General features: G+C 45.7%; 2 protein-coding genes across 14 annotated transcripts; one reads left to right on the top strand and one right to left on the bottom strand.

Annotated features, from left to right (window-relative positions):
- Positions 1–126: 126 nt before the first annotated feature.
- Positions 127–8,405, bottom strand: ZNF174 (zinc finger protein 174). Of its 2 annotated transcripts, none has more exons than XM_003815145.5 (3): positions 7,077–8,384; positions 4,843–5,065; positions 127–1,170 (listed from the first exon to the last, which is right to left on the bottom strand). In XM_003815145.5, the coding sequence occupies exons 1-3, from the start codon at positions 7,476–7,478 to the stop codon at positions 572–574; spliced, it is 1,224 nt and encodes a 407-aa protein (XP_003815193.2). In that variant the 5' UTR covers positions 7,479–8,384; the 3' UTR covers positions 127–571. The 2 variants fall into 2 exon arrangements, with proteins under 2 accessions (XP_003815193.2, XP_008966277.1); XM_008968029.4 differs by lacking the exon at positions 127–1,170 and adding an exon at positions 3,452–4,582 and having other exon boundaries at positions 7,077–8,405.
- On the top strand, positions 8,405–27,416 carry ZSCAN32 (zinc finger and SCAN domain containing 32). 12 transcript variants are annotated; one of them, XM_063598302.1, is made up of 8 exons: positions 8,533–8,552; positions 10,304–10,401; positions 11,828–12,307; positions 15,685–15,850; positions 18,980–19,074; positions 19,364–19,487; positions 24,560–25,042; positions 25,793–27,416. In XM_063598302.1, exons 3-8 carry the CDS (start codon positions 11,942–11,944, stop codon positions 26,647–26,649), a joined length of 2,091 nt encoding a protein of 696 aa, XP_063454372.1. In that variant the 5' UTR covers positions 8,533–8,552; positions 10,304–10,401; positions 11,828–11,941; the 3' UTR covers positions 26,650–27,416. The 12 variants fall into 12 exon arrangements, with proteins under 12 accessions (XP_063454371.1, XP_034795562.3, XP_063454375.1 ...); XM_063598301.1 differs by lacking the exon at positions 10,304–10,401 and having other exon boundaries at positions 8,405–8,552; XM_063598304.1 differs by lacking the exons at positions 18,980–19,074; positions 19,364–19,487 and having other exon boundaries at positions 8,504–8,552.
- The last annotated feature ends 232 nt before the right edge of the window (positions 27,417–27,648 follow it).

The raw sequence follows: 27,648 nt of genomic DNA, 5'->3' as shown, positions 1-27,648 counted from the left end.
TAACTACTTGGAAACTCTTCTCGCACAAACGTGCATATTCTCATTTAATTCATCCTTTGCTATAAACAGCTAGTAATTACAGAAAGAATATGAGGGATCTATTTTCCAATTAACTTTGCCTTGAAATTCTGGTAGATCACTCATCTTTATTAAAGAAGTGTGCGCATGATAAAAAATTGTCTGGTATGACAGCAAATGCATAACTATATATATAGAATTTATCCCTTAACATATTTTAGAGGATAAAGCAACAGAGGGACGATTTAACAATAAGCGGGCCACCTGCAGGATTGTCCTGATTCTCTCTCAGTAGTTACTCCTTGCTCTCTGCAGAGACTTAAGTTCTCTTTGCCCCAGTGCCCAGACCTGCCACCTCTTCACCCTGTCATCATGCACGGTCGGGCCCTGGTTGGCCTTTTCTGGGCCTCCTTACAGCAGAATGTGCATCATCATTCCTCAAGGGCCTCGTGCTTTCCTTGTAAGTCACACAGTCTTTGTGATTTACATGCAAGTAAGAGGGAGGAGAAACACAAACACCTTCCATGTGAATCTAAAGCATGGAGTGCTCCTTTTAGTCCCCATGGTGAAGCCTGTGATGCTGGTGAAGGTTTGAGCTCTGGCGAAAGCTTTTCCCACACTGGCCACACTGGTATGGCTTCTCTCCAGTGTGGATCCTCTGGTGCAGCTTCAGGGTTGACTGCCGCCCAAAGCAGTTTCCACACTCTCCGCACGTGTAGGGTCTCTCTCCTGTGTGGACTCTCTTATGTCTCTTCAGCTCTGAATTCCACGTGAAGCTTTTCCCACAGTCATCACATTTGTAGGGTTTCTTTGCTGAGCGGGTGGGCTGGTGACCAAGATGTTGCAAACGGTTGCTCAGACTCCGTTTACCTCCTTTGCTTTTCTTTAGCTCTCTCAGTGGGTGGCTTTTTAGGGGGCTGCTGATGTATTCCACCCTGCAATGTCTCGGGTAGTGAGCAAATGGCTTTTGAGCATTTGGGGGGCTGACCTGCCTCCGTGACAACCGAGGTTCACTCATATTTGCCCCTCTTGGTTCAGGATTCTGCAGACCATTCCCTTTGGATCTGCCAGCTGACACTGCACATGGCTTTCCTCCTTTAGCCCCTTCCTGTTGTGGATTTTCCTTGTTGTCACTTCTCATTCTGGGGGCCTCTATAATTAGAAAGAAAATGCTTCATTTTCTGCACTTGGAAGAAATAACTTCAGCAAGAGTTATGAAATACTCTGAGAGGTTTCTCAAAGAGTGGCCCTCCATTGGCAACTTGCATTAGACTCATCTGGGGCACTTGTTAAACAAGCAGGCTCTTCACCCTTCCCCCAAAGCTGCTGGGTCAGAATCTCTGGGGGTTGGGCCTGATAATCTGCACAGTTAGCAGGCTTCTGGGGTGACTGTGATTTATATTAGATTTAGGAACCAAGTTCTCCATCCTCCTTCTTCCTTTCTCCCTTTAGGGAAAGGTTTAGGAAATGAAGAACAGGGAAAAGCAAACCCATCAGAATTGGGTATCTAATGAATGAAAGAAGGAAGAGAGGTGAAATCTCAACATTGTAAATTTTACTGCTGTAGTCCAATGCCTGAGCTATTTCAACAAATACCCCTCACTTAGTAAACACTAATTGACAACCACCTTCTCTTCAAAAGATGGTAAGTTCAGAGACTGATGTTTTCTTTCATTACAAATTTGACAGTATATGAGTTCAGAAACTGGAATATGGGCTTAGCCATGTATCCTAATTACAGAAGGATTGACAGTCTGGATGGAGATGAGCTGGAACGGCCTATGGGAAATCACAGGATCTGGAGAAGGATCCCTTGTGATGTGGAAAATGTGTGTGTGCACACGTGCATGCACAGGCGCATGCATGTTGTTCAATATGGCAGCCACTAGCCACATGTGACTATGTGGCTACTGGGTACTTGAAATGTGACTACTGTGACTAAGGAACTTAATTTTAAATTTTATTTAATTTTAATTCATTTAAATTCAAATGTAAATAATCAGCCTATACAATCAGGGTCAATTGCTTTTTGACAAAACAATTCAATGGGAAAAGAATAGTCTTTTTCATAAAGGATTCTAGGACTACTGGATTTCCACATACAAGAGAATGAAGTTGGACCCTGCTATGGTCTGAATGTTTATCCCCCCGTCCCCTGACACACATATATTGACAGTCCCCAGTGCAGTGGTCTTGGGAGGTGGGGCATCTGGGAGGTGATTAGGTTATGAGGGTGGGGTCCTCATAAATGGGATTAGTGTCCTTATAAAAGAAACCCAAGAGACTACCATGTGGGGACTCATAGCAGGCACCATTTATGAGGAATGGGCCCTCGCCAGACACCAAATCTGCTGCCACCTTGATCTTGAACTTCCCAGCATCCAGGAACTATGAGCAACAAATTTCTGTTGTTTATAAATTACCTAGTCTAAGGCAATTTGTTGTAACAGCCTGATCAGATTAAGACAGACCCCTGATCAGACTGACAGACCCCTACCTCAAATCCTATATAAAAATTGACTTGTTTCTTTATGTATGGGGAAAAAATTAACTTAAAATGGACCAAATAGCTGAAAGTAAGAGCTAAACCTATGTCTCTTTGAAGAAACCATAGCTGTACATATTTGTGCCCTTGGATTAGGCAGTTGTATTTTACACATGACACCAAAGCATAAAGAAAGAAAAAAATAGATAAATTAGACTGCAGCAAAATGAAAAACGTGTGCATCAAAGGACACTGTCAAGAAAGTGAGACAACCCACAGAATGAGAGAAAAGATTTGCAAATTACACATAAGGGTCTAGTATCTAGAATACATAAAGGACTCTTATAAAAAATAAAGACAAATAACCTAATTTAAAAATGAGCAAAGGATCTGAACAGACATTTTTCCACACAAGATATGTAATTGGATAATAAGCACATGAAAAGATGACCATTAGTCACTAGGGAAATGTAAATCAAAACCTCAAATCAAAATTTATCACCAAATAGGATGGGTATAAGACAATAACAAGTGCTAGCAAGAATGTGGAGAAATCAGAACCCTCACACAGTATTGGTGGGGATGTAAAATGGTGCAGCTGCTTTGGAAAACAGTCTGGTAGTTCCTCATAAGTTAAACATGGAATTACCACATGACCTAGCATATGGTAATTCCACTCCTAGGTATATACTCAAGAGAAATGAAAACATGTCTACACAAAAACACACATTTATAGCAGCATTATTCATAATAACCAAAAAGTAGAAACAACCCAAAAATCTATGAACAGATGAACCAACATGAACAGAAAACCAACATGTAATATATCCGTACAATGCCTATTATTCAGCCACAGAAAAGGAATGAAGCACTGATTGATGCTACAGCATGGATAAAACTTGAAAACATGCTCAGTGAAAGAAGCCGCACACAAAAGACCACATATTGTGTGATTCAATTTATTTATTTATTTATTTTTGAGACAGGGTCTTACTTCGTCACATAGGCTGGAGTGCAGTGGCACGATCTCAGTTCACTGCAGCCTCGACCTCCCAGGTTGAAGTGATCCTCCTGCCTCAGCTCCCCCAAGCAGCTGGGATTACAGGTGTGCAGCACCATGCCCCGCTAATTTTTGCATTTTTTGTAGAGACAGGATTTCGCCATGTTGCCCAGGCTGGTCTCGAACTCCTGAGCCTAAGTGATCCGCCTGCCTCGGCCTCCCAAAGTGCTGGGATTACAGGCGTGAGCCACTGTGCCCGGCCTGTATCATTCCATTTGTATAAAATGTTCAGAATAAGCAAATCTAGAGACAAAAAGTAGACTGTGGTTGCCAGGGGCTAAATGTTTATGTTCCTCCAAATTCATATGAAATTCTAACTCCCAAGGTAATAGTGTTAGGACATGGGGCCTTTGGGAGGTGATTAGGTCATGAGGGTGCTGCCCTCACTGGAATGGGATTAGTGCCTTCATGAAAGAGCCCCACGGGAGCCTGTCTTCCCCTTCTGCCACATGAGGACTGAGAAGTAGGCAGTCTGTGACCTGGAAGAGGGGCCTCACTGGAACCCAACCATACTGGCACCTTGAACTCAGACTTCCTAGCCTCTAGAACTGTGAGAAATAAACTCCTGTTGTTTATAAACTACCTAGTCTCTAGCATTTTATATTAGCAGCCTGAACAGACTAAAACACGAAGTACCTCATTGGATGTAGCAAATATTAAGAAACGGAGGATTTTTGTCTTCTTGTAACCCTCCTCCCTAACGTGCTCACTGTATCTTGTATTCACATCACCAGGCTTGGCCAAAATGTCACTGTCATTCAGGCTTAGAGATCACAGGACTGTGTAGAACAAGGCCAGCAGTTACACAAGTATCACACCAGAGAAAGGGAAATAGATTTGAGGATCTAAAGTACAAGCAACATCACAGAGGAGGACAAAGATATACGATATAGGGTGGGTTTTTTTTTTCTACCAGGCCCCTCTAAACAGAGAAGCATCTTAAGCAATGAAACTCAGCCATAGCTTGCATGGAAGTTCATCTGTGGCCATATTTGGATCTGTCTTTTCTATAAGAAGTTCTGAAACGGACAGAAAAGTAGGTACAACCCTGTCATGCACTGGATTCTTAAATTTTCATTAACAGAAAATGATAAAAACATACTTACTTGTAGTATCACCACCATCCTAATTAGTGAAATTTGTTTAGTGAATAATCATCTACTATTATATATAACATTTAAAAAAACACACACATGTGGTCTATGCCTTTGCAGAACCATGAGATACATTGATGGAGATAAAGGGCTGATGAGAGGGAGAGAAAAGGCAGAGTGTTTACCTGTCCCAGCCAATTTGGGGGTTGGTTCTTGGAGGAGTGGGGATTTCTCCCAATGATGGGGGCTCAGCCGGTCATAAGCTCCTGCCTGGGAAGGCTCTGCTGGAGAGCTCTCCCTGAGATCTCTCCTAGGAGTCTGCGGTTGAAAGTCTGGCAGTTCCTGTTCTCCAAGCTGAGATCCAGTTTTCTCCAAGAGCACCTTTTGCCCCTGCATACAAACGGCCACCTAGGAACAAGCCCCATCCATTAATTCCATCCATCAGGACTGAGGGAAGGTTGATCTCTCACTGTTGTATAATGACCCGTTTACCTTGGGAATTGCTGATAACCATCTAGAGGTCAACTTTCATAGAAACCACTGAAACCCTCAAAGGAAGTAAAGGGAAGGACGTGAAGAATGACAGGAATGAGGATGCTACAAGTCAGCCGAGTGGCTTCCCCTAAAGCTTGGGCCTTTCTCAAGGGCCAGAGTCAAAGTCATCAGGGTAGTTGCTGGCACAAATATCAGGGTCGGTCACGACACTGGGCCATCAGATGCCTACTCTACACACCACCCCCACCTACTTCTGCTGGAAATAGGCCCTGTAGGAACAGGAAGCAGTATGGTGAGGGGCTGTTAAAAATCCTTCTTACCTAATACTTTGTTCTGCCAAAGGCTTTCCTGGCAAGGAGATCCCAGTAGTAGCAGGGGTCTAAGAGGACTACCCCACCTTCATTCCCTAACAAGTTCTATTTTCCGAAGTACCTGCCGTTTGCTTCTTGCCTAGGCCCTGACTGGGGTCTGACTTCGGGGCGGGGAGTGGCAAGCAATGGCAACGCTGGCCAGTTGAACTGTAACTTCCTGATCCAAAGACAATAAGCTAGTCAGGCATTGTGTGGTTCACTCCTATAATCCCAGCACTTTGGGAGGTCAAGACGGGCGGATCGCCTGGGCCCAAGAAGAGTTCAAGACCAGCCTGGGCAATGTGGAGAAACCCTGTCTCTACAAAAGTACAAAAATTAGCCACGCATGGTGGCATGTACCTGCAGTCCCAGCTACTTGAGAGGCTGAGGTGTGAGGAACACTTAAGCTGGACATGGAGGTTGCAGCGAGCTGAGATCGTGCCACTGCCCTCCAGCCTCAGCAACACAGTGAGACCCAGTCTCAAAAAAAAAAAAAAAAAAAATCAAAGACAAAAAGCTAGGCCAGGCGTAGTGGCTCACGCCTGTAATCCCAGCACTTTGAGAGGCCAAGGCGGGAGGATCACTTGAGGTCAGGAGTTCGAGACTAGCCTGGCCAACATAGTGAAACCCCCTCTCTACTAAAAAATACAAAAATTAGCTGGGCGTGGTGGCAGGCACCTGTAAACCCAGCTACTCAGGAGGCTGAGACCTGAGAATCGCTTGAACCTGGGGTGCAGAGGTTGCAGTGGGCTGAAATGGCACCACTGCACTCCAGCCTGGGAAACACAGCAAGACTCCATCTCAAAAAAAAAAAAAAAAAATACTATAAGCTAAACACTGGAAAGACAATAAGCTAGAACTTCCAATGAAATGAAGTTCCCCAAAGTCCAACTGCTACCCAACAGGGTGACCCTATCTGCTAAGAATTCTGCTTGTAGGAAAACTAAGTTGGGTGGGGGAAGAGCTGACAGAAGGGATTCAAGAACCTTACAATTACTTCTGGTGACACAAGGTGCATAAAGGAATGGTAAGAACCTTGGTCCTCTGTTGCCTCACTGGGTATCAGTAGTTGGATTTTCTAAAAACCTGTTAATAACTCAGGATAGGTTCCCAGATAGAGGCTGGAAGCAACTTCTGAAGCCATCCAGTCCACTTCTGAGACTCAGTCCTTAAATAGGAGAGATCCAGATACCAAACATTACCTAGATGAAAAAGAAATTGGCCGGGCACTGTGGCTCACACCTGTAGTCCCAGCACTTTGGGAGGCCGAGGCGGGCGGATCACGAGGTCAGGAGATCGAGACCATCCTGGCTAACACGGTGAAACCCTGTCTCTACTAAAAATACAAAAAATTAGCCGGGCGCGGTGGCGGGCGCCTGTAGTCCCAGCTACTCGGGAGGCTGAGGCAGGAGAATGGCGTGAACCCGGGAGGCGGAGCTTGCAGTGAGCCGAGATAGCGCCACTGCACTCGGGCCTGGACGAAAGAGCAAGACTCCGTCTCAAAAAAAGAAAAGAAAAAAAAAAAAAAGAAAGAAAAAGAAATCCCCAGGATGATGGGAGAGGACCCTCCTTACCCACTGCTTTGGTTTCTTGGATGCTCTGTGAAAATCTTCCACGAGGGTCACAATCTCCTTGCTGCTCATTGGACATCGATGCCTGACCCGAGCCTGGATCTCCGGGGGCAGGATGGTCAGGAACTGCTCCATCACCAGAAGCTCCAAAATCTGCTCCTTGGTGTGCAGCTCGGGTTGCAACCACTGACGGCAGAGCTGTCGGAGCTGGGAGAGCGCCTCTTGGGGTCCAGACACCTCTTGATAACAAAAGCGTCTGAAGCTCTGGCGGCAGAGCTCAGGATCTGGGCAGTTTTTTTGCAGAGTAGGCCCCCGTTTCTCTTCTAGTTTGGTTATTATGTGTCTCTCTTGCTTGGAGGAAGCTTCAGTGTTGGAGCTTAAAGTTATCTCCATTTTAGCTGCCATTTTGGGTGTCAGGAGACAACTCTCTCCTTGTAAACGGGTTAAGCCTTTGGGATCATGACCCTGGAGAAGTCTCTGAATACTAGAAAGATTCTAGAAACGAAGGTTCTCTGAGGATGTTAGGGGGAACGGGATGCAGAGACAAGGCCTCACTTGCTAGCCTTTACTAGCCAAACTCAAGACAACGTGGTCCCTGGGAGTGGGAAGAGTTTTGTCTTCTTGTCAGTTTTTTGCAGTCTTGCAAAGGAGAAAAGTCATAACGTCCTAAAAGGACTCTGGGGAAAAAATACTTCTTTTATTTCAGTAGCAAGCACACAGGTCTCGGGTTTAATGAGCAATACGTTCTAACCGGCGGGTGGAGCGGAATCCCTAGGAAAAGTTCAAGCTGTCACAGGTAGCTTGCCCCAACTCTCCCGCATCCTGGCGGAAACCGACCGGGTGCATGTCGCCGGGTGCTAAACGGTAGAGCTAAGCGAGGCCAGAGCGCCAGCCGGGGGTGTGAGGTAGCGAACAGCCTCCTGCACGCGAGCAAAGAGGCTGCTCGCTGCCGAGGCGCCGCAGGCCCAGTGGCTCCGGCCTCCAGGGCGGCCCCGCGGCCCAGCCAGCCCCAGGCCTGGCGAAGCTGCCGCAACCCGATGCGCAGCTGAACTCCACGCCCGGTGTGAGCTCGGACTGGCGACTGCGACACCAGTACCCCGAGCAGCCCGGCGACCCGCACCCACCTGCAGCCGACTCACCTCTCCGGGAACCCAAGACCGAGGGACTTAGGACCCGACACCGGCGAGCACGGGCTGGGGGCGGGGTCGATGCCACTCGCTGCGGAGACGCCCACTAGCTGCTGAGGACAACTACTGAGAGGGCCCGCCTCCTGCCAAGGGCATTCTCTACCGTCTATTGGTTACTGCGTCTGTCAATACGCATCCCGGGAGTCTGTCGCAGTGCATCCCGGGAGCTGCAGTCCGGCAACTCGGCTTGCGGGCCTGCGCAGGGGCGAGCGTAATGGGCGGAGCGAATCGCGCCGCTGACTTCCGGCCCGGAGGCTGAGAGAGTTTGTGGAGTCGCGAGTGCTGGTATCCGGTGAGTTCTCCGCTTCCTTGCGGCCGGCGGGATTAGCGGCTGGGCCCTGCGACGGCCGAGGAGCCCCTCCCCGCTGGGAGTCTTCTCCGAGGCGTTTGGGTCCGACCCCGATGGGCGTCTCCTTGGGACAGGCAGCCTCCCTCAGGCCGGGCGTCCCCAGACGCGCCGCGATCACCGTGCCCCGCTCCCACCGCGCGGATCACCCCGAGCCTGAGCGCCGGCGCCCCGGGACCCCCTGGCCTTGACCCTGCTCATCTCGTCCCTGTCTCGCCCACTCCCTACTCATCCACAGTGCCTAGCCCTGGCACCGAGTGCGTTCTGAGTACTCAATAAACAGTTAACTAAGTGAAAAACCTATCAACCTGGTTCCCCATCCTCATGCTGCATTTTTTTCCGAGTGTTTGGGCCATCGCTAGAGTGAAGTAAAATTTTCAGAGAACAGCATTTTAAAATTTAACGATGAGTGGGAGGTAAGGGGTCAAAAGGGGTCAAGAAGGGTGCAGGTTCCGCCTTCTGCATGAAGTTAGAAGAGCTTTTATTAAATTATTCTTCAGCCAGGTAAGGCACAGGATGAACATAATGAAGGCAAGGGGTGCAGGTTCTAGTCCTGGCCTTGCTGCCTAGGAGCTGTGCTGTGTGATGCTTTAGGCAAGATACTTCATCGCTCTCAGTTTCTTTTTGGCTAAAAAGCAGTGCTAACAATCATAATGCCCTTGATTTCTCTATCTCTAGAAGCACTGAAATGTAAAGAGAATTTAAGTGAAGGCAGTTCAAGTTCCTTGAGAAAAGGGAACCCAAATCCATTTTTAAAATATAAAAAAATTTCTTTAATTTTTAAAAAAACATTTACCATCATAACCATTTTTAAGTGTACAGCTCAGTAGTCCTGAGTATATTCATCTTGTTGTGCATGCTGGATCCATTTTAATACCACATGGTGAGGGTGTATCAGCCCCTGTAGAAAATGTAAATTACGATCTGCTTTAATCTGTGTTTTAAGTAGTTAAAAACCAACACAAACTCATTAAAAAAGACTGCCTTCGCGGGTGCAGTGGCTCACACCTGTAATCCCAGCACTTTGGGAGGCCAAGGTGGGAGGATCACTTGAGCACAGGAGTTTGAGACCAGCCTGGGCAACATAGTGAAATTCCACCTCTACAAAAAATACAAAAGTTAGTTTCTATTTAAAATTATTTTTAAGGTCGGGCATGGTGGCTTATACTTGTAATCCTAACACTTTGGGAGGTTGAGGTGGGAGGATTGCTTGAGTTCAGGAGTTTGAGACCAGCCTGGGCAACAGAGTGAGACTCCATCTCTGAAGATAAAAAAAGAAATAAAATTATTTTAAAAAGTTATTGTTTAATTTTAAATTATATAAAACTATTTTTAAAATTAACTCTTAAAAAAATATATTGCCTTACATAAACTGGCCTTGGAGATCCAAACATGTTGTCAAGACTTGAGTATATTGTCCTCTTGTGAACAGGTTCACTCCTGTGATGGAAGAGTGGAGCAGAGAGTGGGACATAGTTGCAGACAACTCTGGTCTTACATTTGCCCATTTACCAATTCCCAGAAAATGAAGAGCTTTCCCTACCTCTCATGTAAAATCTGAGAAAAGAATTTTGATAGGCCTAGCTGTGTGTCATATGCCCACTTCTGGGGAAGTGGGTATTGTAATTAATATCCCCACCAGAACCAATGAGAGGGACTTTTTCTTTTTTTGAGACAGTCTCGCTCTTGTTGCCCAGGCTGGAGTGCAATGGCGTGATCACAGCTCACTGCAACCTCCGCCTCCCGGGTTCAAGCGATTCTCCTGCCTCAGCCTCCCGAGTAGCTGCGACTACAGGTGCGTGCCACCATGCCCAGCTAATTTTTTTGTATTTTTAGTAGAGACGGAGTTTCATCTTTTTAGCCAGGATGGTCTAGATTTCCTGACCTCGTGATCCGCCCGCCTTGGCCTCTCAAAGTGCTGGGATTGCAAGCGTGAGCCACCGTGCCCGGTCGAGGGGGACTTTTTCACAAAGGAAGAAGATGCTGCTACTAGAAGTGGGAAAGGAATGCTGGAAAATAAAAACATACAGCAAACCCGAACAGTCACTTATCCACATTGTGTGTGTGTGGAGTAATAGTGATGAAGAAGTTAATCAAGAAGCACACACACACTAGTTCTCCCCCGAGGAGAGGGTAGCAATTGGGAACATGAATTCAGGCTTCTTGAGGATAGGGAAGGACAGGAAAAAGACCTAGGTGTGTGAGGGAAGAAGGGAAGCAACAGGTGAACTACATCGTCAGGAACAGTTTGAGTAACTCGTCAGCAGACACAGAATCTTGGCTGGGAGAAAACTATATTTTTTGGTACTGTAACTGCCCAGTGGGTTCATCTTGCCCACTGCCTAGATAAAGCCAGTTTGTCAAGACAGGGGAACTGCAATAGAGAAAGAGTTTAATACGCACAGAACCGGCTAAATGGGAGACTAAAGTTTTATTACTCAAGTCAGCCTCCCCAGAAATTCAGAGGCTAGGGCTTTGGCATGCAGTTGGGTAGGGAACAGGGAATGCTGACTGGTTGGGGATGCATTCATAGGGCTGTGGAAAACGGTTTTTGTGTGCTGAGTGCGATTTTGGGTGGGAGCCACAGAGGAGTCCCTGGTCTAGGTGGAGCCATCTGGTTGTCAGAAAGCAGAGGCCTGAAAAGGCATCTCAAAAGGCCAATCTTAGGTTCTACAATCGTGATGTTATTTAATTGGGGAAGTTACAAATCTTGTGACCTCTGGATAATCATTTCATTATGCCTACATCTTAGCAGAATTCAGGCCCCTCTCATTCTCCTAACCTAGTGGTCTTTAATTAGTTTTACAAAGGCAGTTTAGTTTTGGGAAGGGTTATTATCATTCAAACTATAAACTAAATTTCTCCCAAAGCTAGCTTGGCCCACACCCAGGAATGACCAACGGCAGTTTGGAGGTTAAAAGCAAGATGGAGTTGGTTAGATCCTATGTCTTTTAGTGTCATAATCTTCTCACTGTTAATGGTTTTTGCAAAGGCAGTTAGCCAGGATGGTCTAGATCTATTTCTAGTGTTTTGGATCCTTTGTGTAGATTTGTGGAGGGAGTAAAGGAAAGGGATAGAAAGTAAATCACAAGAACCAGAGTGAAGGAATGTTTGATAGGTTTATATTGTCTTTTTCCATCCTCTTCAGACATCCTTCAAAGTTGAGCCCTTTTTTTCCGCTGTGAGTCTCTACACATGTCTGACACTCTCATGTCCCACAGATTACAGAAAGACATTCCTTGCAGGAGAACATGGCTTCCCAGTGATGTGGGAAAGATGGACTCTGATCTCCAGGGTAGAAGTGGCAACCAGAGTAAGCCAGTTCGTTGAAGCAAATGATGGCTGCAGTGAAGAGTACCGAGGCACACCCATCCTCAAACAAGGATCCCACACAGGGCCAGAAATCAGCCCTCCAGGGTAACAGCCCTGACTCCGAGGCCTCCCGTCAGCGCTTCAGGCAGTTTTGCTACCAGGAGGTAACTGGCCCACATGAAGCTTTTAGCAAACTCTGGGAACTCTGTTGTCAGTGGCTGAGGCCGAAGACCCACTCGAAAGAGGAAATCCTGGAGCTGCTGGTTTTGGAGCAGTTTCTGACTATCTTGCCAGAGGAGATCCAGACCTGGGTGAGGGAGCAGCATCCAGAAAATGGCGAGGAAGCTGTGGCTCTGGTTGAGGATGTACAGAGAGCTCCTGGACAACAGGTGAGAAAAGGAAGTCGGAACTTTGTGGTTTTGGTTATGAAGTTGTCGGGGAATCCAGTTACTGGAGAGGTGCTTGGTTGAGAAACACACAGTAGCCCTCTGCTGCCCACAGAAGGTCTTGGCTATCTTGGGTTGGTCCTATGCCCTTATAATACGGGAAGAATTTCTCATCTGTGGATACAGCTGCTAGACATTCATATATTTAATAATATTTGAAGTCCCTAATTAAAGTGGTAAAAACACTCCGAAAAATTCTCGAAAACAAGGCCAGGGAAGGGACAACTCTCCTTCACTCAGGGGATGAAGGAAAACTAGAGATGCTAGTGAATAAAAATCTAGTTTCATGCTAGGAGCTTCTTTGAGGGCAGAGTGACATGTGTTGTACACTCAACAAAATTATATTAGAGCCAGGCCTTGCTCTGGTTCTTGCTGCCGGGATTAAGTGTTCAATTTGGGACACTGATGGATTCATAAAATATCCTTTTACGGTCAGGACTAGGTCTGAGATCTGATCGGTGTAACCAGCTTATATTTTCTTGGAGCAGGGAGGTGGGAAAGGCACAGGAAGAGGAAAAGTAACACACCAGCTTCGGTTGTGGAAGAGTTGGTAGGAGGAAGGCAACTGAAATTGGGTAAGTCTGGGAGAGGCCTAGAGTAATGGAGGGCACAGGTCAGAGGAACGTTGGTCAGCCTGAGTGGGTCTGTGATCAGAGCAGGAAGCAGCTCGCTGGGTGCCAGAGTCTGCATGGCTGGAATGGGAAGGACCTAGGCAGCAGATATGCTTGTGTTTCCCAGTGAGGAGGCAGGGATGTGCACGGGCTGTGGGAAGAGGAACGGGTGAAGGGGGATGTAGATGAAATTTGGTAGGATTGAAGAGTTAGTACTTTTGACTTAATTTAGAGAGGGGAAGAGCAGCTTGATGGTGATGCATCAGGGAAGAAGTTGAGGAAATTAGTCTGAAATCTGTGGGATTGGGACTTTTATTCATAAGTAAGATTGAATGGAGAGGTGCAGTAGCACTTGTATAAAGGTAGAGCTTGGAGAACTGAACTATTATAAATAGAGTGGGAATCCCAGTATGCCAAGAGTCATCCTAGCCCAGTTCCCCTTCCATCACTCTGTTTGATGGTCTCTCCTCTTCTTATCCTTAACCATGTCGGAATCACACTTATGTTTATTTTATTTATTTATTTTTTGACAGGGTCTTGGTCTGTCACTTAGGCTGGAGTGCAGTGGCATGAATGTGGCTCACTGCAGTCTCAGCCTCCTGGATTCAAGCGATCCTCTTGCCTCAGCCCCCCAAGTAGCTGGGACTACAGGTGCACGCCACCATGCCCAACTAATTTTTGTTTTTTATTACAGATGAGGTTTTGCCATGTTGCTCAGGCTGGTCTTGACCTTCTGAGCTCAGGCAGTCCACCCACCTCAGCCTCCCAAAGTGTTGGGAATACAGGTGTGAACCATTGTGCCCGGCCCACACTCTTAATATAAAAGAAAACAGTGCAGGAGTGTATAGGTTAAACACCTATTTGAAACCTAATTTATTAGTCCATTCTCACACTGCTATAAGGACATACCCGAGACTGGATAATTTATAAAGAGAAGAGGTTTAATTGACTCACAGTTCTGCATGGCTGTGGAGGCCTCAGGAAACTTAGAATCATGGCGGAAGGGGAAGCAAACATGTCCTTCTTCACATGGCAGCAGGAAAGAGAAGAATGAGAACTGAGTGAAGGGGGAAGCCATGAGAACTTACTATCACTAGAGTAGCATGGAGGAAACTGCCCCCATGATTCAATTAGGTCCACCGGGTCCCTCCCATGACACATGGGGATTATGGGAACTACAATTGAAGATGAGATTTGGGTGGGGACACAGCCAAACCATATTACCTATCATGAAAGTGAAGGAGAGAGCAAGAAGTGGAGGTGGGTAGTAGGAATAGAGGTTGATGTAATTTCTCAGGACCCCACTTGCCTCTCAGTACCTCTCTTCATTCCCTTTAAGGGTGTTTGTTATAAGCATGGGACTTAAAGAATGAAGATGGCTCTGAAAGACAAAAGTTGATTTTCAGTGACCGTTGATATTGAGGATTTTACAGTGAACAGGACAGGCACGGCCCCTGGCCTGCTGGAGCCCACAGTCCATGGGGGAAACAGACAATCATAAATCAAAAGTAAACCATAAAGATCGTTTGAGATGAGTGCTTGGAAGGAAATGAGCAGAGTGATGTGATAACTGGAGTGTTGGGAGATAGGCTGTGAGGTAGGGCCTCTCTGAGGTGACACTGAAGGAGGAGAAGGAACCATTTGTCCCAAGAGCTGGGAGGAGAGTACTCCAGACAGAGGGCACAGCACATACCAAGAGCCTAAGGTGGGAAAAGACTGGGCAGGTTTGAGAGGAAGAAGGGAGGGCTTGTGGCTGGAACTCAGAGACTGGGGAAGAGTGCTGTGAGAGAAAGGGAGGAGGCCGGGCAGAATGATGCTGGGCCTTTTAGGCTGCGAAGAGGAGTTTGGATTTTATTCTGTGTGCAGTGGGAAGCCACTGAAGAGTGTTGTTACTACGGAGGGACAGGACTCTAGATTTTAAAAAGATCACACTGGATTCCATGTAGAGAGAATGGATTGGAGGGTCCAGCAGTAGAGAGGATGCAGACAGCAGATAGTGTCCTGGACCCTGATGGAGCCATGAGGTGAAGAGAGAGGACCAATGCGAGGTCTCTTTTGAAGACAGAACTGATACTGGATTTGGGGGGCAGAGGAAATGGCCTAGTGCTGAAGTCATGGGGGTTTGCTAAAGTGAAAACTGACATTCTCTCTTCTAACAAATATATTTCAGTTTTTAACAGTTCTGGTGTGTCAAGCTCTATGCTAGGTGCTGTCATATAAATAATCTTAACCACTTCAAAGAGTTTTTTTTTGTTTTTGAGACAGAATCTTGCTGTGTTGTCCACGCTGGAGTGCAGTGGCGTGATCTTGGATCACTGCAACCTCCGCCTCCTGGGTTCAAGTGATTCTCCTGCCTCAGCCTCCCAAATAGCTGGGGTTACAGATTCACACCACTACACGCAGCTAACGTTTGTATTTTTAGTAGAGACGGGGTTTCTTTCACCTTGTTGCCAGGCTGGTCTTGAACTCCTGACCTCACGTGATCCACCTGCCTCGGCCTCCCAAACTGCTGGGATTACAGGCGTAAGCTACTGCCCCTCAAAGACCTAATTCTATTAATTTTTATTTTATTACAGCAGCAATACAGTGGCTCCTAGATTTTTCTCTTCTGCTTCCTTATGTTACACATTTTTTAATGCCACTCTTAGGAGTTGTAAAGTCCAGCTTAGGCAGGAATTTGTAGTGATGGATAATGGGGTCTGTTCTCAGGTTCTAGATTCTGAGAAGGACTTGAAAGTACTCAAGGAGGAGATGGCCCCTTTGGGAGCAACCAGAGAATCACTGAGATCCCAATGGAAACAGGAGGTTCAGCCAGAGAAACCGACTTTTAAGGGATCACAGAGCTCACACCAAAGACCAGGGGAACAGTCAGAAGGTAAGCAGAAGCCTCTGTCCTCACCTGAGGCAGGTGAGGAACAATCATTTACTGGAAACAAACGTCTGAACTGAGTCCACCCAAGGGTTCCAGACTAAATGCCTTTGAAATACATCCAAAAACTGGCAGGGCGTGGTGGCTCACGCCTGTAATCCCAGCACCTTGGAAGACCAGACAGGTGGATCACCTGAGGTCAGGAGTTCGAGACCAGTCTTGCTAACATCGTGAAACCCCGTTTCTACTAAAAATACAAAAAATTAGCTGGGCATGGTAATCCCAGCTACTCGGGAGGCTGAGTCAGGAGAACTGCTTGAACCCAGGAGGTGAAGGTTGCAGTCAGCCAAGATCGCACCACTGTATTCCAGCCTGGGCTGTCTCAAAGAAAAAAATATATATATATGTATGTGTATATATATATATATAAATATATATAAAATATATATAAATATATATAAATATATATATATAAATACATATATATATATATCTCCATATCCAAAAGCAAGATTACAAATTTCAGTTGAGGGTAATAGCACTTAAAGTAGGAACAGAGATTCTTTATGTGTTAGCATAATTCTTTTTTATTACAGTTCTGTTACTAAAGAATCAGGCGTCATTAAAGGTGAACATGGTTACCTTCACCTTCTGCACAGCAGTTTTTCATGTACTTGAAGACATTAAATCCCCTTCCCCATCCAACTTAATCTTTTCCAGAATACATTTTTATTATTTTTGCTTTTCTTCCAGAGCTCTATTTTTTGTTTTTACTTGTCTTAATTTTTTTAGAAAACTTTTTTTGTTTCTTTGTTTTTTGAGACGGAGTCTTGCTCTGTCGCCCAGGCTGGAGTGCAGTAGTGCGATCTTGGCTTACTGCAAGCTCTGCCTCCCAGGTTCACGCCATTCTCCTGCCTCAGCCTCCCGAGTAGCTGGGACTAAAGCACCCGCCACCATGCCCGGCTAATTTTTTGTATTTTTAGTAGAGACGGCGTTTCATCATGTTAGCCAGGATGGTCTCGATCTCCTGACCTCGTGATCCACCTGCCTCGGCCTCCCAAAGTGCTGCGATTACAGGCGTGAGCCACCACGCCCGGCCTTAGAAAACTTTTTAAACTAAAAAAATTATCTTGGCTGGGTACAATGGCTTATGCCTGTAACCTCAGCACTTTGGGAGGCTGAAGCAGGAGGATAGCTTGAGCCTAGGAGTTCGAGACCAACCTGGGCAACATAACAAGATCCTGTCTCTACCAAAAAAAAAAAAAAAAATTGTTTTAATTGAGGTGAAGGTCACATAACATAAAATTAACCATTTCAATGCACAATTCAGTTATGCTTACTACATTCACAGTGTTATGCAGCCATCACCTCTGTCTAGTTTCAAAACATTTTTATCATCCCGAAAAGGAAACCCTGTACCCATTAAACAGTTGCTCCCCATTCTGTTTCCATGGATTTACCTGTTCTGGACATTTCATATAAGTTGAATCACATGTATTATGTGACGTTTTGTGTCTGCCTTCTTTAACTTTTCATGTTTTGAGCATGTATCAGTACTTTGTTCCTTTTGATGGCTGAATAATATTCCATTGCATGGATATTCCAAGGGTCTATATTTTTATAAGTCTTTTTCCATAAAGTAATTTGGCTAGATACTTGCTGCCTTTTCTGTTTAATTGAAAGCTGCCATTACAGGTTGCTAGGTAAGTTTTTTTTAAGAGACAGGGTCTTGCTCTATTGCCCAGGCTGGAGTGCAGTGGTGGCATCATAGTTCACTGCTGCCTCAAACTGCTAGGTTCAAGCAGTCCTCCTGCCTCAGCCTCCCAAAGTGCTGGGAATACAGGCATGTGCCACCACACCCAGCCTGAAAAACAGTGTGTCTTGATGATGTTTAAGTTGGCAAACCTGTGTTGATAAACTGGAAAATTGTCTAAGAGATTTTAGTGTTTTGGTTTTTTTGTTTTTTTTTTTGAGATAGAGTTTCACTCTTGTTGCCCAGGCTGGAGTGTAGCGGCATGATCTCGGCTCACTGCAACCTCTGCCTCCTGGGTTCAAGTGATTCTCTTGCCTCAGCCTCCTGAGTAGCTGGGATTACAGGCGCCTGCCACCGCGCCCGGCTAATTTTTTGTATTTTTAGTAGAGACAGGGTTTCGCCATGTTGGGCAGGCTGGTCTGGCACTCCTGACCTCAGGTGATCTGCCTGCCTCAGCCTCCCAAAGTGCTGGGATTACAGGCGTGAGCCACCGCGCCCAGCTGATTTTAGTTTTTTTTTAAGCAAAGTAAATACTCTTGTCAACATCTTTATAAACTTTGCCACTTAGCATTTACTTCCTTTTAATCCTTGGGAACACCTGTGTTCTCTGTGTGTGATTTCCAAGGCTTTGGGACAGCAGGGGGCTGTAAGTAAAGAGAAGCAGGACTTGCTGCCTTCCAGGCTAGGCTCCTGCTGCTTCCCAGGCCCATGGGCCACTCACAGATCTGGAGTGTTGTCACCTCCCGAAGGGTCACATACCTCTGAGTTGCCACTGAAGTTCCATTAATAAGTCATAGACATGATTCATTTTATTTGTACAATTTTTTTAATTTTCCTATATTTTTAAGCGATGTCACAGTCATATTTGTACAATTCTTGAAGTTGGAGACTTGAGAAAAAATGTATTATCTTGGTCTGAAAGATATAAAGGGTTTCTGTTACTGTGGTATTTTAAAGAGTACTCTGGTTATCTTTGGGTGGCAGGGCTATGGAGAGATTTTTGTTTGCCCACTACGATTCTCTTTTTTTCCCTGACATGTATATTTTTCTTTAAAATGAAAAAAAAAATTAAAGCTCTTATGCCAAGAGGAATCTCATGAAAGGAACTTCTCACCTCACAGAGGCCGTGAGCTCTGGCAGTGGTTCTCAAACTTGAGTTTGCCTCAGACTCATTCGGAGGTGGGAGAGTGATAAAACAGAGTCCTAGGCCCCACCTCCAGAATTTCTGATTCAGAAGATCTGAGGTGGGGCCCCAGAATTTGTATTTCTGATGGGTTGCCAGGGGCTGCTGATGGGGCTGGCCCAGGAGCCCACTTTGAGAGCTTCTGCTCTGTGCTGTTGTGTGGAAGCCGCCCTCTAATAGCGGCTGTTTTTTCCCCCAGCCTGGCTTGCTCCTCAGGCTCCCAGGAACCTGCCTCAAAACACAGGTCTCCACGACCAGGAGACAGGTGCTGTGGTCTGGACAGCTGGGTCCCAGGTGAGCTGTGGTTGATGCCTTCTGTCTCCTGAGTACCCACTCTCACCCCAAAACCCTCTTCATTTCCAGAGACATGAGAAAGATTCTGTGTGGTCCATGGGGCTTCTCGGGTTATTTTGATTCTGTCCACTCTGACCTCATCACATGGCTCAGAACCTGTCCCACTGGGAGCTGAGCTCCCCTGCCTTTGCCTTGCCCCTGATCTGACAACTGTGATCCTGTCTCTGCCCCCACCCCAGGCTAGAGTGGTGCTATTTTATCGGTAGCAGCAGCTCCAGTGTTGTTACAGGGACCAGCCATGTGTGACAACAGAGCTGTATCCCTCTGTCAGCAAGAATGGATGTGCCCAGGCCCTGCAAAAAGGGCCCTCTACAGGGGTGCCACCCAGAGGAAGGACAGACATGTCTCGCTGGGTAAGGATCCATCTTCCCTCCAGGTCAAGGTGGATGTGTTCAGTTGTTCAGAGAGGCTGAAAGGACTTGAGAGGGAGGGAGACAGAGGGAGTGGGGAGACTGTTGGGTGGAGGGAAAGGAGGAAGTAAATGGGGAACCAGAGCAGGCAAGAGAGACACAGGCAGAGATCAAAAGAAAGGGGCAGCATGTGTGACCGGCAGTCAAGAACATGGGAGGTGAAGGGTGAGGCGGTGGAGAAGCAAAATGTGATAGTGAGACAGAGTCAGAACAAGCAGTCCAGAGCCGGAGCCAGACAGGTGGCCACCAGGAGCACAGATGTGTTCATGCTGAACGTGCGCTCATGCACACAGGTAGCAGTAGTCGCTCCCGAGTTTCTCCAGTGGCAGAGGAGATTAACAAATAAAACCACCCAACCAGGACAGTCTACTATGCCCAGGCCTTCCGGGAGGAACCAGGCCCTTTCCCAGCATCTCAGGACACTTGGGGAAGGTTCTGCCAAGCAGACCGCTCTCTTGCCTTTTTCAAATCAGTTCTGTCCCATCTGGGCCAAATGCCTCCTCCTCAGAGCAGCCTCCCTGACCATGCAGATTCAGAGACAGACACTGCAGCTCACTGGGCCTAGATGTCTCCTCTGCTGCTTCACATGCAGGGTACTCCTGGCTAAGCCCAGGGTGGGAGGGACTACACGAGGCTGTGAACACAGGCCCTGTGACACTGCCCCGCCTCACTCTACAATGTTGCCCTCCCCAGTGGTGTGTGGTTTTTCCCTGCTCTGCCCCTGCCATCCCTCCCCTCCTTTGCCAGGAACTCCCGGTTTCCTGGCTTCATCATGTGCCATTTCTTGCTGCTTCTTCAGGCTTCTGCACCTTATCTCTGTCCAGTTGCAGGAGAGTATAGTGTCTTTTTAAGCTCTGTATTGAGATTTGTATTACTAAGTATATATGGATAATACAATAAGGTGAGATATAAATATTTTTGTACTTGTGATTTTTAACTTATTAGGTGAAATTCACATGACATAAAATTAACCACTGTAAAGTGAACAATTCTTTGGCCTCTAGCACTTTCAGAGTGTTGTATAATTACCACCACGTCCAGTTCCAGAACCTTTCCATCACTCCAAAGTAAGGTCCCACAACCATCCAGCAGTTTCTCCCCGTCCTCCCCCTGCAAGCCCTTTGCAGACACCAGTCTTCATTCTGTCTCTGTGGATTGAGCTATTCTGAATATTTCATGTAATGGTACCTGTAATTTTAACTGCTACAACATTAGGCTTATTGAATGAGGGCTTGTAATCCCCACACACTTTTGGTTTCTTGTCAACCATTCAGGATCCTTTAAAATTAGAGGTAAGAGTGGAGACAGAATGTGAGAGGACAAGTCATTCTTTCCACAAATATTAATTTAGTGCCTACAGTATCCCAGACCTAGTTCTAGGTCGTTAGGGATACAACAGTGAACAAACAGATAAAGATTCCTGCCCTGTGGGAAGAGACAGACCAAAGCATAATCAGTAAGCGGCAGAAGATGTTAGAGGGCGATAAGCGCAATGGGAGAGAAGCAGCAGCAGAGCAGCGTGATGGGAGTGCCAGGGCAGAGGTTGGTTTGCAGTTTTCAGTTTGGGTCCTCAGGGTCGCCCTCACTGAGAAAATGACATTTGAAAAGACTTGCCGAAGGAGGAGGGATGAGCTATGCAGCCATATCCTACATGGAGGAAGAGTGTAAGACAGACGCAATGACTTGGGCTGGAGCGAGGTGGGCATGCCAGTTCACTGGCACAGAGTACACCCATTAGTAATGAGAAAACGAGCTCAGAAAGCCAGATCAAATGAGTGCTGCTAGCTGAGACTGAGAGGGAGCAATTAGAAACTTTTATAACAATTTGACACTGCTGCACTATTCGGTTGCATTTTTATTGTATTTTACAAAAGAAATAAGCACAAGACTCCTGTCCTTCACAGATAATTTGAGAAGTACTAATATAGGATCATGAGGCCCTACATGAAGGACTTTTTTCTTCTGAGTGAAATGGGGGAGCCTTGTGCGGTTCTGGGCAGAGGAGTAATAGTTTTAAAAGGACCACTTTGAGTATTTCACTTTATTTGGCACTTAACTCTACGTAAACATTTATTTGTGTCTCTTTTTGCTGGAGAGACTTCTATAGGACTGTGACCTCCTTGAAGGCAGGGTTCATGTAATATTTATATTTCTCAGAAACTGGCATTGTAGGCACTCAGTGTTAGTTAAATTGAATAACAAAGGAGGGGACTCCCTCTGGCTGTTGGGTTGAAAGTAGACCGTAGAAGGTCCAGAGTGGAAGCAAGAAGACCAGATAGGCTATGGCAGTGATCCGGGCATGAGGTGATGGTGGCTCAGTGTGGAGAAGAGGGGGTGACAAGAAGAGGCTGGTGCCCTTCAGAGCATCATGACCAGATGTTGGAATGTACTTGCTGGGACAGCTCTAGTCAAATCGGTCCTCATGAACTGGCCCAGATGGGCAGCAGGTGTGTGTGGTGAGGGTTATTTAGTAGCCAGCCATCCTGAACTGCTCTTCTCAGATGTTTACTACTTATTCTTACCTTGGTGTGTTAACTGCTGTCATTTAGTTTCCTGTTATCTACAAGGATGACAGGAGATATAAACAGATAGAGACGGGCCGGATGAGGAGGTATTCCTGTATCAGGGAGGGAACAGGCAGATATATCCTTACAACCAGCTCCTCTGTCCCCTAAATCTTTGCTTTCCTTGAGTATCACCTGTTCACTGTGTCCTCTTATGTGGCCACCCTCAGGAAGTCCCACAACTGTCAAGGCAGGCAAGCCACTACGCTTATTGCCAGCCACCTCTTCAGGAGGAATGAGTAGGATTGAGAATAATTAAAGAGAAATTAAAAAGGCAGCTTTAGTAAATAACCCTACAAGTCCTCCTCAGTGGAGGGAATGTCTTTTGTATTATACTAAAAGTTTTCATGTTTTAGACAAAAAGCCACAGTGAGATTTCTTCCTAGAAATAACAATAGCCAGTTGTGGCACAGTTTGAGAAACCAGGATGTAACTTTTTTTTTTTTTTTTAATACTTTAAGCTTTAAGGTACATGTGCACAAAGTGCAGGTTAGTTACATATGTATACATGTGCCATGTTGGTGTGCTGCACCCAGGAACTCGTCATTTAACATTAGGTATATCTCCAAATGCTATCCCTCCCCTCTCTCCCCACCCCACAACAGGCCTCCGTGTGTGATGTTCCCCTTCCTGTGTCCATGTGTTCTCACTGTTCAATTACAACCTATGAGTGACAACATGTGGTATTTGGTTTTTTTTCCTTGCAATAGTTTGCTGAGAATGATGGTTTCCAGCTTCATCCATGTCCCTACAAAGGACATGAACTCATCATTTTTTATGGTTGCATAGTATTCCATGGTGTATACATGCCACATTTTCTTAATCCAGTCTATCATTGTTGGACATTTGGCTTGGTTCCAAGTCTTTGCTGTTGTGAATAGTGCTGCAATAAACATATGTGTGCATGTGTCTTTATAGCAGCATGATTTATAATCCTTAGGGTATACACCCAGTAATGGGATTGCTGGGTCAAATGGTATTTCTAGTTCTAGATCCCTGAGGAATCGCCACACTGACTTCCACAATGGTTGAACTAGTTTACAGTCCCACCAACAGTGTAAAAGTGTTCCTATTTCTCCACATCCTCTCCAACACCTGTTGTTTCCTGACTTTTTAATGATTGCCATTCTAACTGGTGTGAGATGGTATCTCATTGTAGTTTTGATTTGCATTTATCTGATGGCCAGTGATGATGAGCATTTTTTCATGTGTCTTTTGGCTGCATAAATGTCTTCTTTTGAGAAGTGTCTGTTCATATCCTTTGCCCACTTTTTGATGGGGTTGTTTTTTTCTTGTAAATTTGTTAGAGTTCATTGTAGATTCTGGATATTAGCCCTTTGCCAGATGAGTAGATTGCAAAAATTTTCTCCCATTCTGTAGGTTGTCTGTTCACTCTGATGGTAGTTTCTTTTGCTGTGCAGAAGCTCTTTGGTTTAATTAGATCCCATTTGTCAATTTTGGCTTTTGTTGCCATTGCTTTTGGTGTTTTAGACATGAAGTCCTTGCCCATGCCTATGTCCTGAATGGTATTCCCTAGGTTTTCTTCTAGGGTTTTTATGGTTTTAGGTCTAACGTTTAAGTCTTTAATCCTTCTTGAATTAATTTTTGTGTAAGGTGTAAGGAAGGGATCCAGTTTCAGCTTTCTCCATATGGCTAGCCAGGTTTCCCAGCACCATTTACTAAATAGGGAATCCTTTCCCCATTGCTTGTTTTTGTCAGGTTTGTCAAAGATCAGATGGTTGTAGATATGCGGCATTATTTCTGAGGGCTCTGTTCTGTTCCATTGGTCTGTATCTCTGTTTTTGTACCAGTACCATGCTGTTTTGGTTACTGTAGCCTTGTAGTATAGTTTGAAGTCAGGTAGCGTGATGCCTCCAGCTTTGTTCTTTTGGCTTAGGATTGACTTGGCAATGCGGGCTCTTTTTTGGTTCCATATAAACTTTAAAGTAGTTTTTTCCAATTCTGTGAAGAAAGTCATTGGTAGCTTGATGGGGATGGCATTGAATCTATAAATTACCTTGGGCAGTATGGCCATTTTCACGATATTGATTTTTCCTACCCATGAGCATGGAATTCTCTCTCTGTCATCAGGCTGGAGTGCAGTGGCACAATCTCAGCTCACTGCAACCTCTGCCTCCTGGGTTCAAGTGATTCTTCTTCCTCAGCCTCCTGAGTAGCTGGGACTACAGGCACACGGCACCACACCCAGCTATTTTTTTTTTTTGTATTTTTAGTAGAGACGGGGTTTCACCATGTTGGCCAGGATGGTCTCGATCTCTTGACCTCATGATCTGCCCTCCTTGGCCTCCCAAAGTGCTGGGATTACAGGTGTGAGCCACCGCGTCCAGCCTAGGATGTAACTTTTTAAGCTGCCAAAACTGCACACTGCAGTATGTACAGTCCTCCATGATCTAACTGACAGATCTAATTGACCTATTCTTTGTCCCCCAGCAACAGGTGTGCCCTGGGGCTATGAAGAGACCAAGACGCTCCTGGCTATTCTTAGTAGTTCTCAATTTTATGGAAAACTCCAGACCTGTCAGCAGAACAGCCAGATCTACAGGGCCATGGCGGAAGGACTCTGGGAGCAGGGTTTTCTGCGGACCCCAGAACAGTGTCGCACCAAGTTCAAAAGCCTACAGTTGAGTTACCGCAAAGTGAGGAGAGGCCGTGTGCCTGAGCCTTGTATCTTTTATGAGGAAATGAATGCTCTTTCAGGCTCCTGGGCCTCTGCACCTCCTATGGCAAGCGATGCTGTTCCTGGCCAAGAAGGAAGTGATATTGAGGCTGGAGAGCTGAATCACCAGAATGGGGAACCCACGGAGGTAGAAGATGGCACTGTGGATGGTGCAGACGGGGATGAAAAGGACTTCAGGAATCCTGACCAGGAAGTCAGGAAACTAGACCTGCCAGTGCTGTTCCCAAACAGACTTGGTAAGACTCCCTTGGCTCTGATGGTCAAAGGATGGCAAAGTCCACTTTAGAGGCCATTAGCCTAGCAGTTGAGTAGGAGCTGTCACTGATCCTGGCATCATCATCATCTTGATGTGTGACCCTATCCAAGTTTTGGTTTTCATGGAGTTAAAGGTTATTCCCCTTGCATTTTACAGCCCTGATTTTGCATTTGCCAACCTCTTTCAACTAAGTTCATGTCATCTTTTCCCATGGAGTTTCACTATGCATTGTCAGACTGCTGGTTAGGCCTCCAGACCAGGTCCATCTTCTCCCTTTTTCTCTAGCATGGCCTTGCCTTTCACAGCCTGAGCCTATGCTGGCTGGGTACTTAGCACCTTGCTTTCTTCCTGTTTGAGCTGGCCAAGCCCAGGGTTGCCTTTTGTTATTCTGCTGCTAGAAGTTAGAACATTCAAGAATTGAGGGTACACCTATAAACAGACTGGCAGATGATATAGCGCTTAATGTCTTGCCTCAGTTTGTCATTGTGTCAGAACATCCGAAAAAAAGATAGGAGAAAAGTTGGAGTTTAGGGCATAATTTTCCTTTAATAATTTGGAGCTCAAAAATATTACAATGAGAAAATATAAAAAGTTATTAATTAGCAGGAGACTTAATCACATGAAGAATTTCAATTAGATATTTCTTCTACGTAGTATAGTTATAACTTTGCATTCCATTGTTTTCCTTCTCTATAGTCCAGTGTATTTCTGTGGTTTTTTTTTTTTTCAGGTTTTGAGTTCAAGAACGAGATTAAAAAAGAAAATCTAAAATGGGATGATTCAGAGGAAGTAGAAATAAACAAGGCTTTACAGAGAAAGTCCAGAGTTTATTGGCACTCTGAGCTACAAAAAGGCTTGGAGAGTGAGCCAACATCAAGAAGGCAATGTAGAAATTCTCCAGGGGAGAGTGAGGAGAAAACCCCATCCCAGGAGAAGATGAGTCACCAGAGTTTTTGTGCCAGGGACAAAGCCTGTACACATATCCTCTGTGGGAAAAACTGCTCTCAGAGTGTGCACTCTCCCCACAAGCCAGTGCTCGAACTGGAAAAAGTATCTCAATGTCCCGAATGTGGGAAAACCTTTAGCCGAAGTTCTTATCTTGTTCGGCATCAAAGAATCCACACAGGCGAGAAGCCTCACAAGTGCAGTGAGTGCGGGAAGGGCTTTAGTGAGCGCTCCAACCTCACTGCCCACTTACGAACTCACACAGGGGAGAGGCCCTATCAGTGTGGGCAATGTGGGAAAAGCTTCAACCAGAGTTCCAGCCTCATTGTCCACCAGAGGACCCATACCGGGGAAAAGCCTTACCAGTGCATTGTCTGTGGAAAGAGATTCAACAACAGTTCCCAGTTCAGTGCTCACCGGCGCATCCACACTGGGGAGAGCCCATACAAGTGTGCAGTGTGTGGGAAAATCTTCAACAATAGCTCCCACTTCAGTGCCCACCGAAAAACCCACACTGGTGAAAAGCCTTACAGGTGTTCTCACTGTGAGAGAGGCTTCACTAAGAACTCTGCCCTCACCCGTCATCAGACAGTACACATGAAAGCAGTACTCTCATCACAGGAAGGAAGAGATGTGTTATGAGTGTGTCGGTAAACTGTCAGATTAAGTTCCTCAGGTCAGCATGTATGAGCTTTCTTCTGCTGTGGAGAGATCTAGCCAGTCCCTGACTTTGCAACAGACCTACTGACTACTGGATCTTAAGACCCATGTCTAGGACCAGGAGTCAGCATAAGGACGCTGACCTCTCCTGGCTGTGCCTGTGACTCCAGAGTCCTATCTTACTGTGACTTAAAGTTTGATGGAGAGAAAGCTGTAGGATCCATAAATTCTACCAGGAAACCAGGGTCTTCCTGTTCCTAGCACTGAGAATGGGCACCCAGTGGTCCAAGAACACTTTCTGGGCTAACATAGTCCTCCCACAGGGCTGAGAAAGAAAGTGTCTCCTTTCCTGGGAAGCACATGTAAAAGTTAAGGGCCTGAATCTCTTCTAAACCAATAATTGACCTCTAGGCACCCACCATAATACTGCTACCTTCAGGGCAGAAGACACTGCTCTTTGTAACCCAGCCACCACCAAAAAGCGAACAGATAGAAGGAAGGATGGTTAAGCCATTGGATAATACTGAATCTGTTTCCCTAAGTGACTTAACCTTAGAGCAAGCACAACATCCAGGTTAATTTTTTGTAAGATTTCTCCTTTTATTATTGTCCTCATCATAGTTCCTGATTGTCTCTTAAAGTAAGTGGTTTATAGACATTACTATTTCTGATAATAATTTACAAACTACTATAAACAAATTTATAAACATTACTAATTTCTGATGAAAATAAAGTTGTTTCTCCCTCCACTTCCTTGGCCTTTGGTTGTAATTTTCTCCATCAAAAACTATACTCGTGCAGAAGCCTGCAGGGTCCTGAAAATGATGTATATAAGTGTAGAGTCTGCTTCAGGGCAGTAGGACATGCAGAGAAGGAATAGGGGTAGGAAATGGGGAAGAGGGAATTAATTGGATTGGGAAGGGTTTGTGCCATCATGAGAGGGAAGATCACAGAAACAAGGGAAAAACAAGGTTCATCAAG

Source organism: Pan paniscus, chromosome 18 (assembly GCF_029289425.2).
Source record: "Pan paniscus chromosome 18, NHGRI_mPanPan1-v2.0_pri, whole genome shotgun sequence".
Taxonomy (NCBI): Eukaryota; Metazoa; Chordata; class Mammalia; order Primates; family Hominidae; genus Pan; species Pan paniscus.
This window is presented reverse-complemented; position numbering and strand designations above follow the sequence as displayed.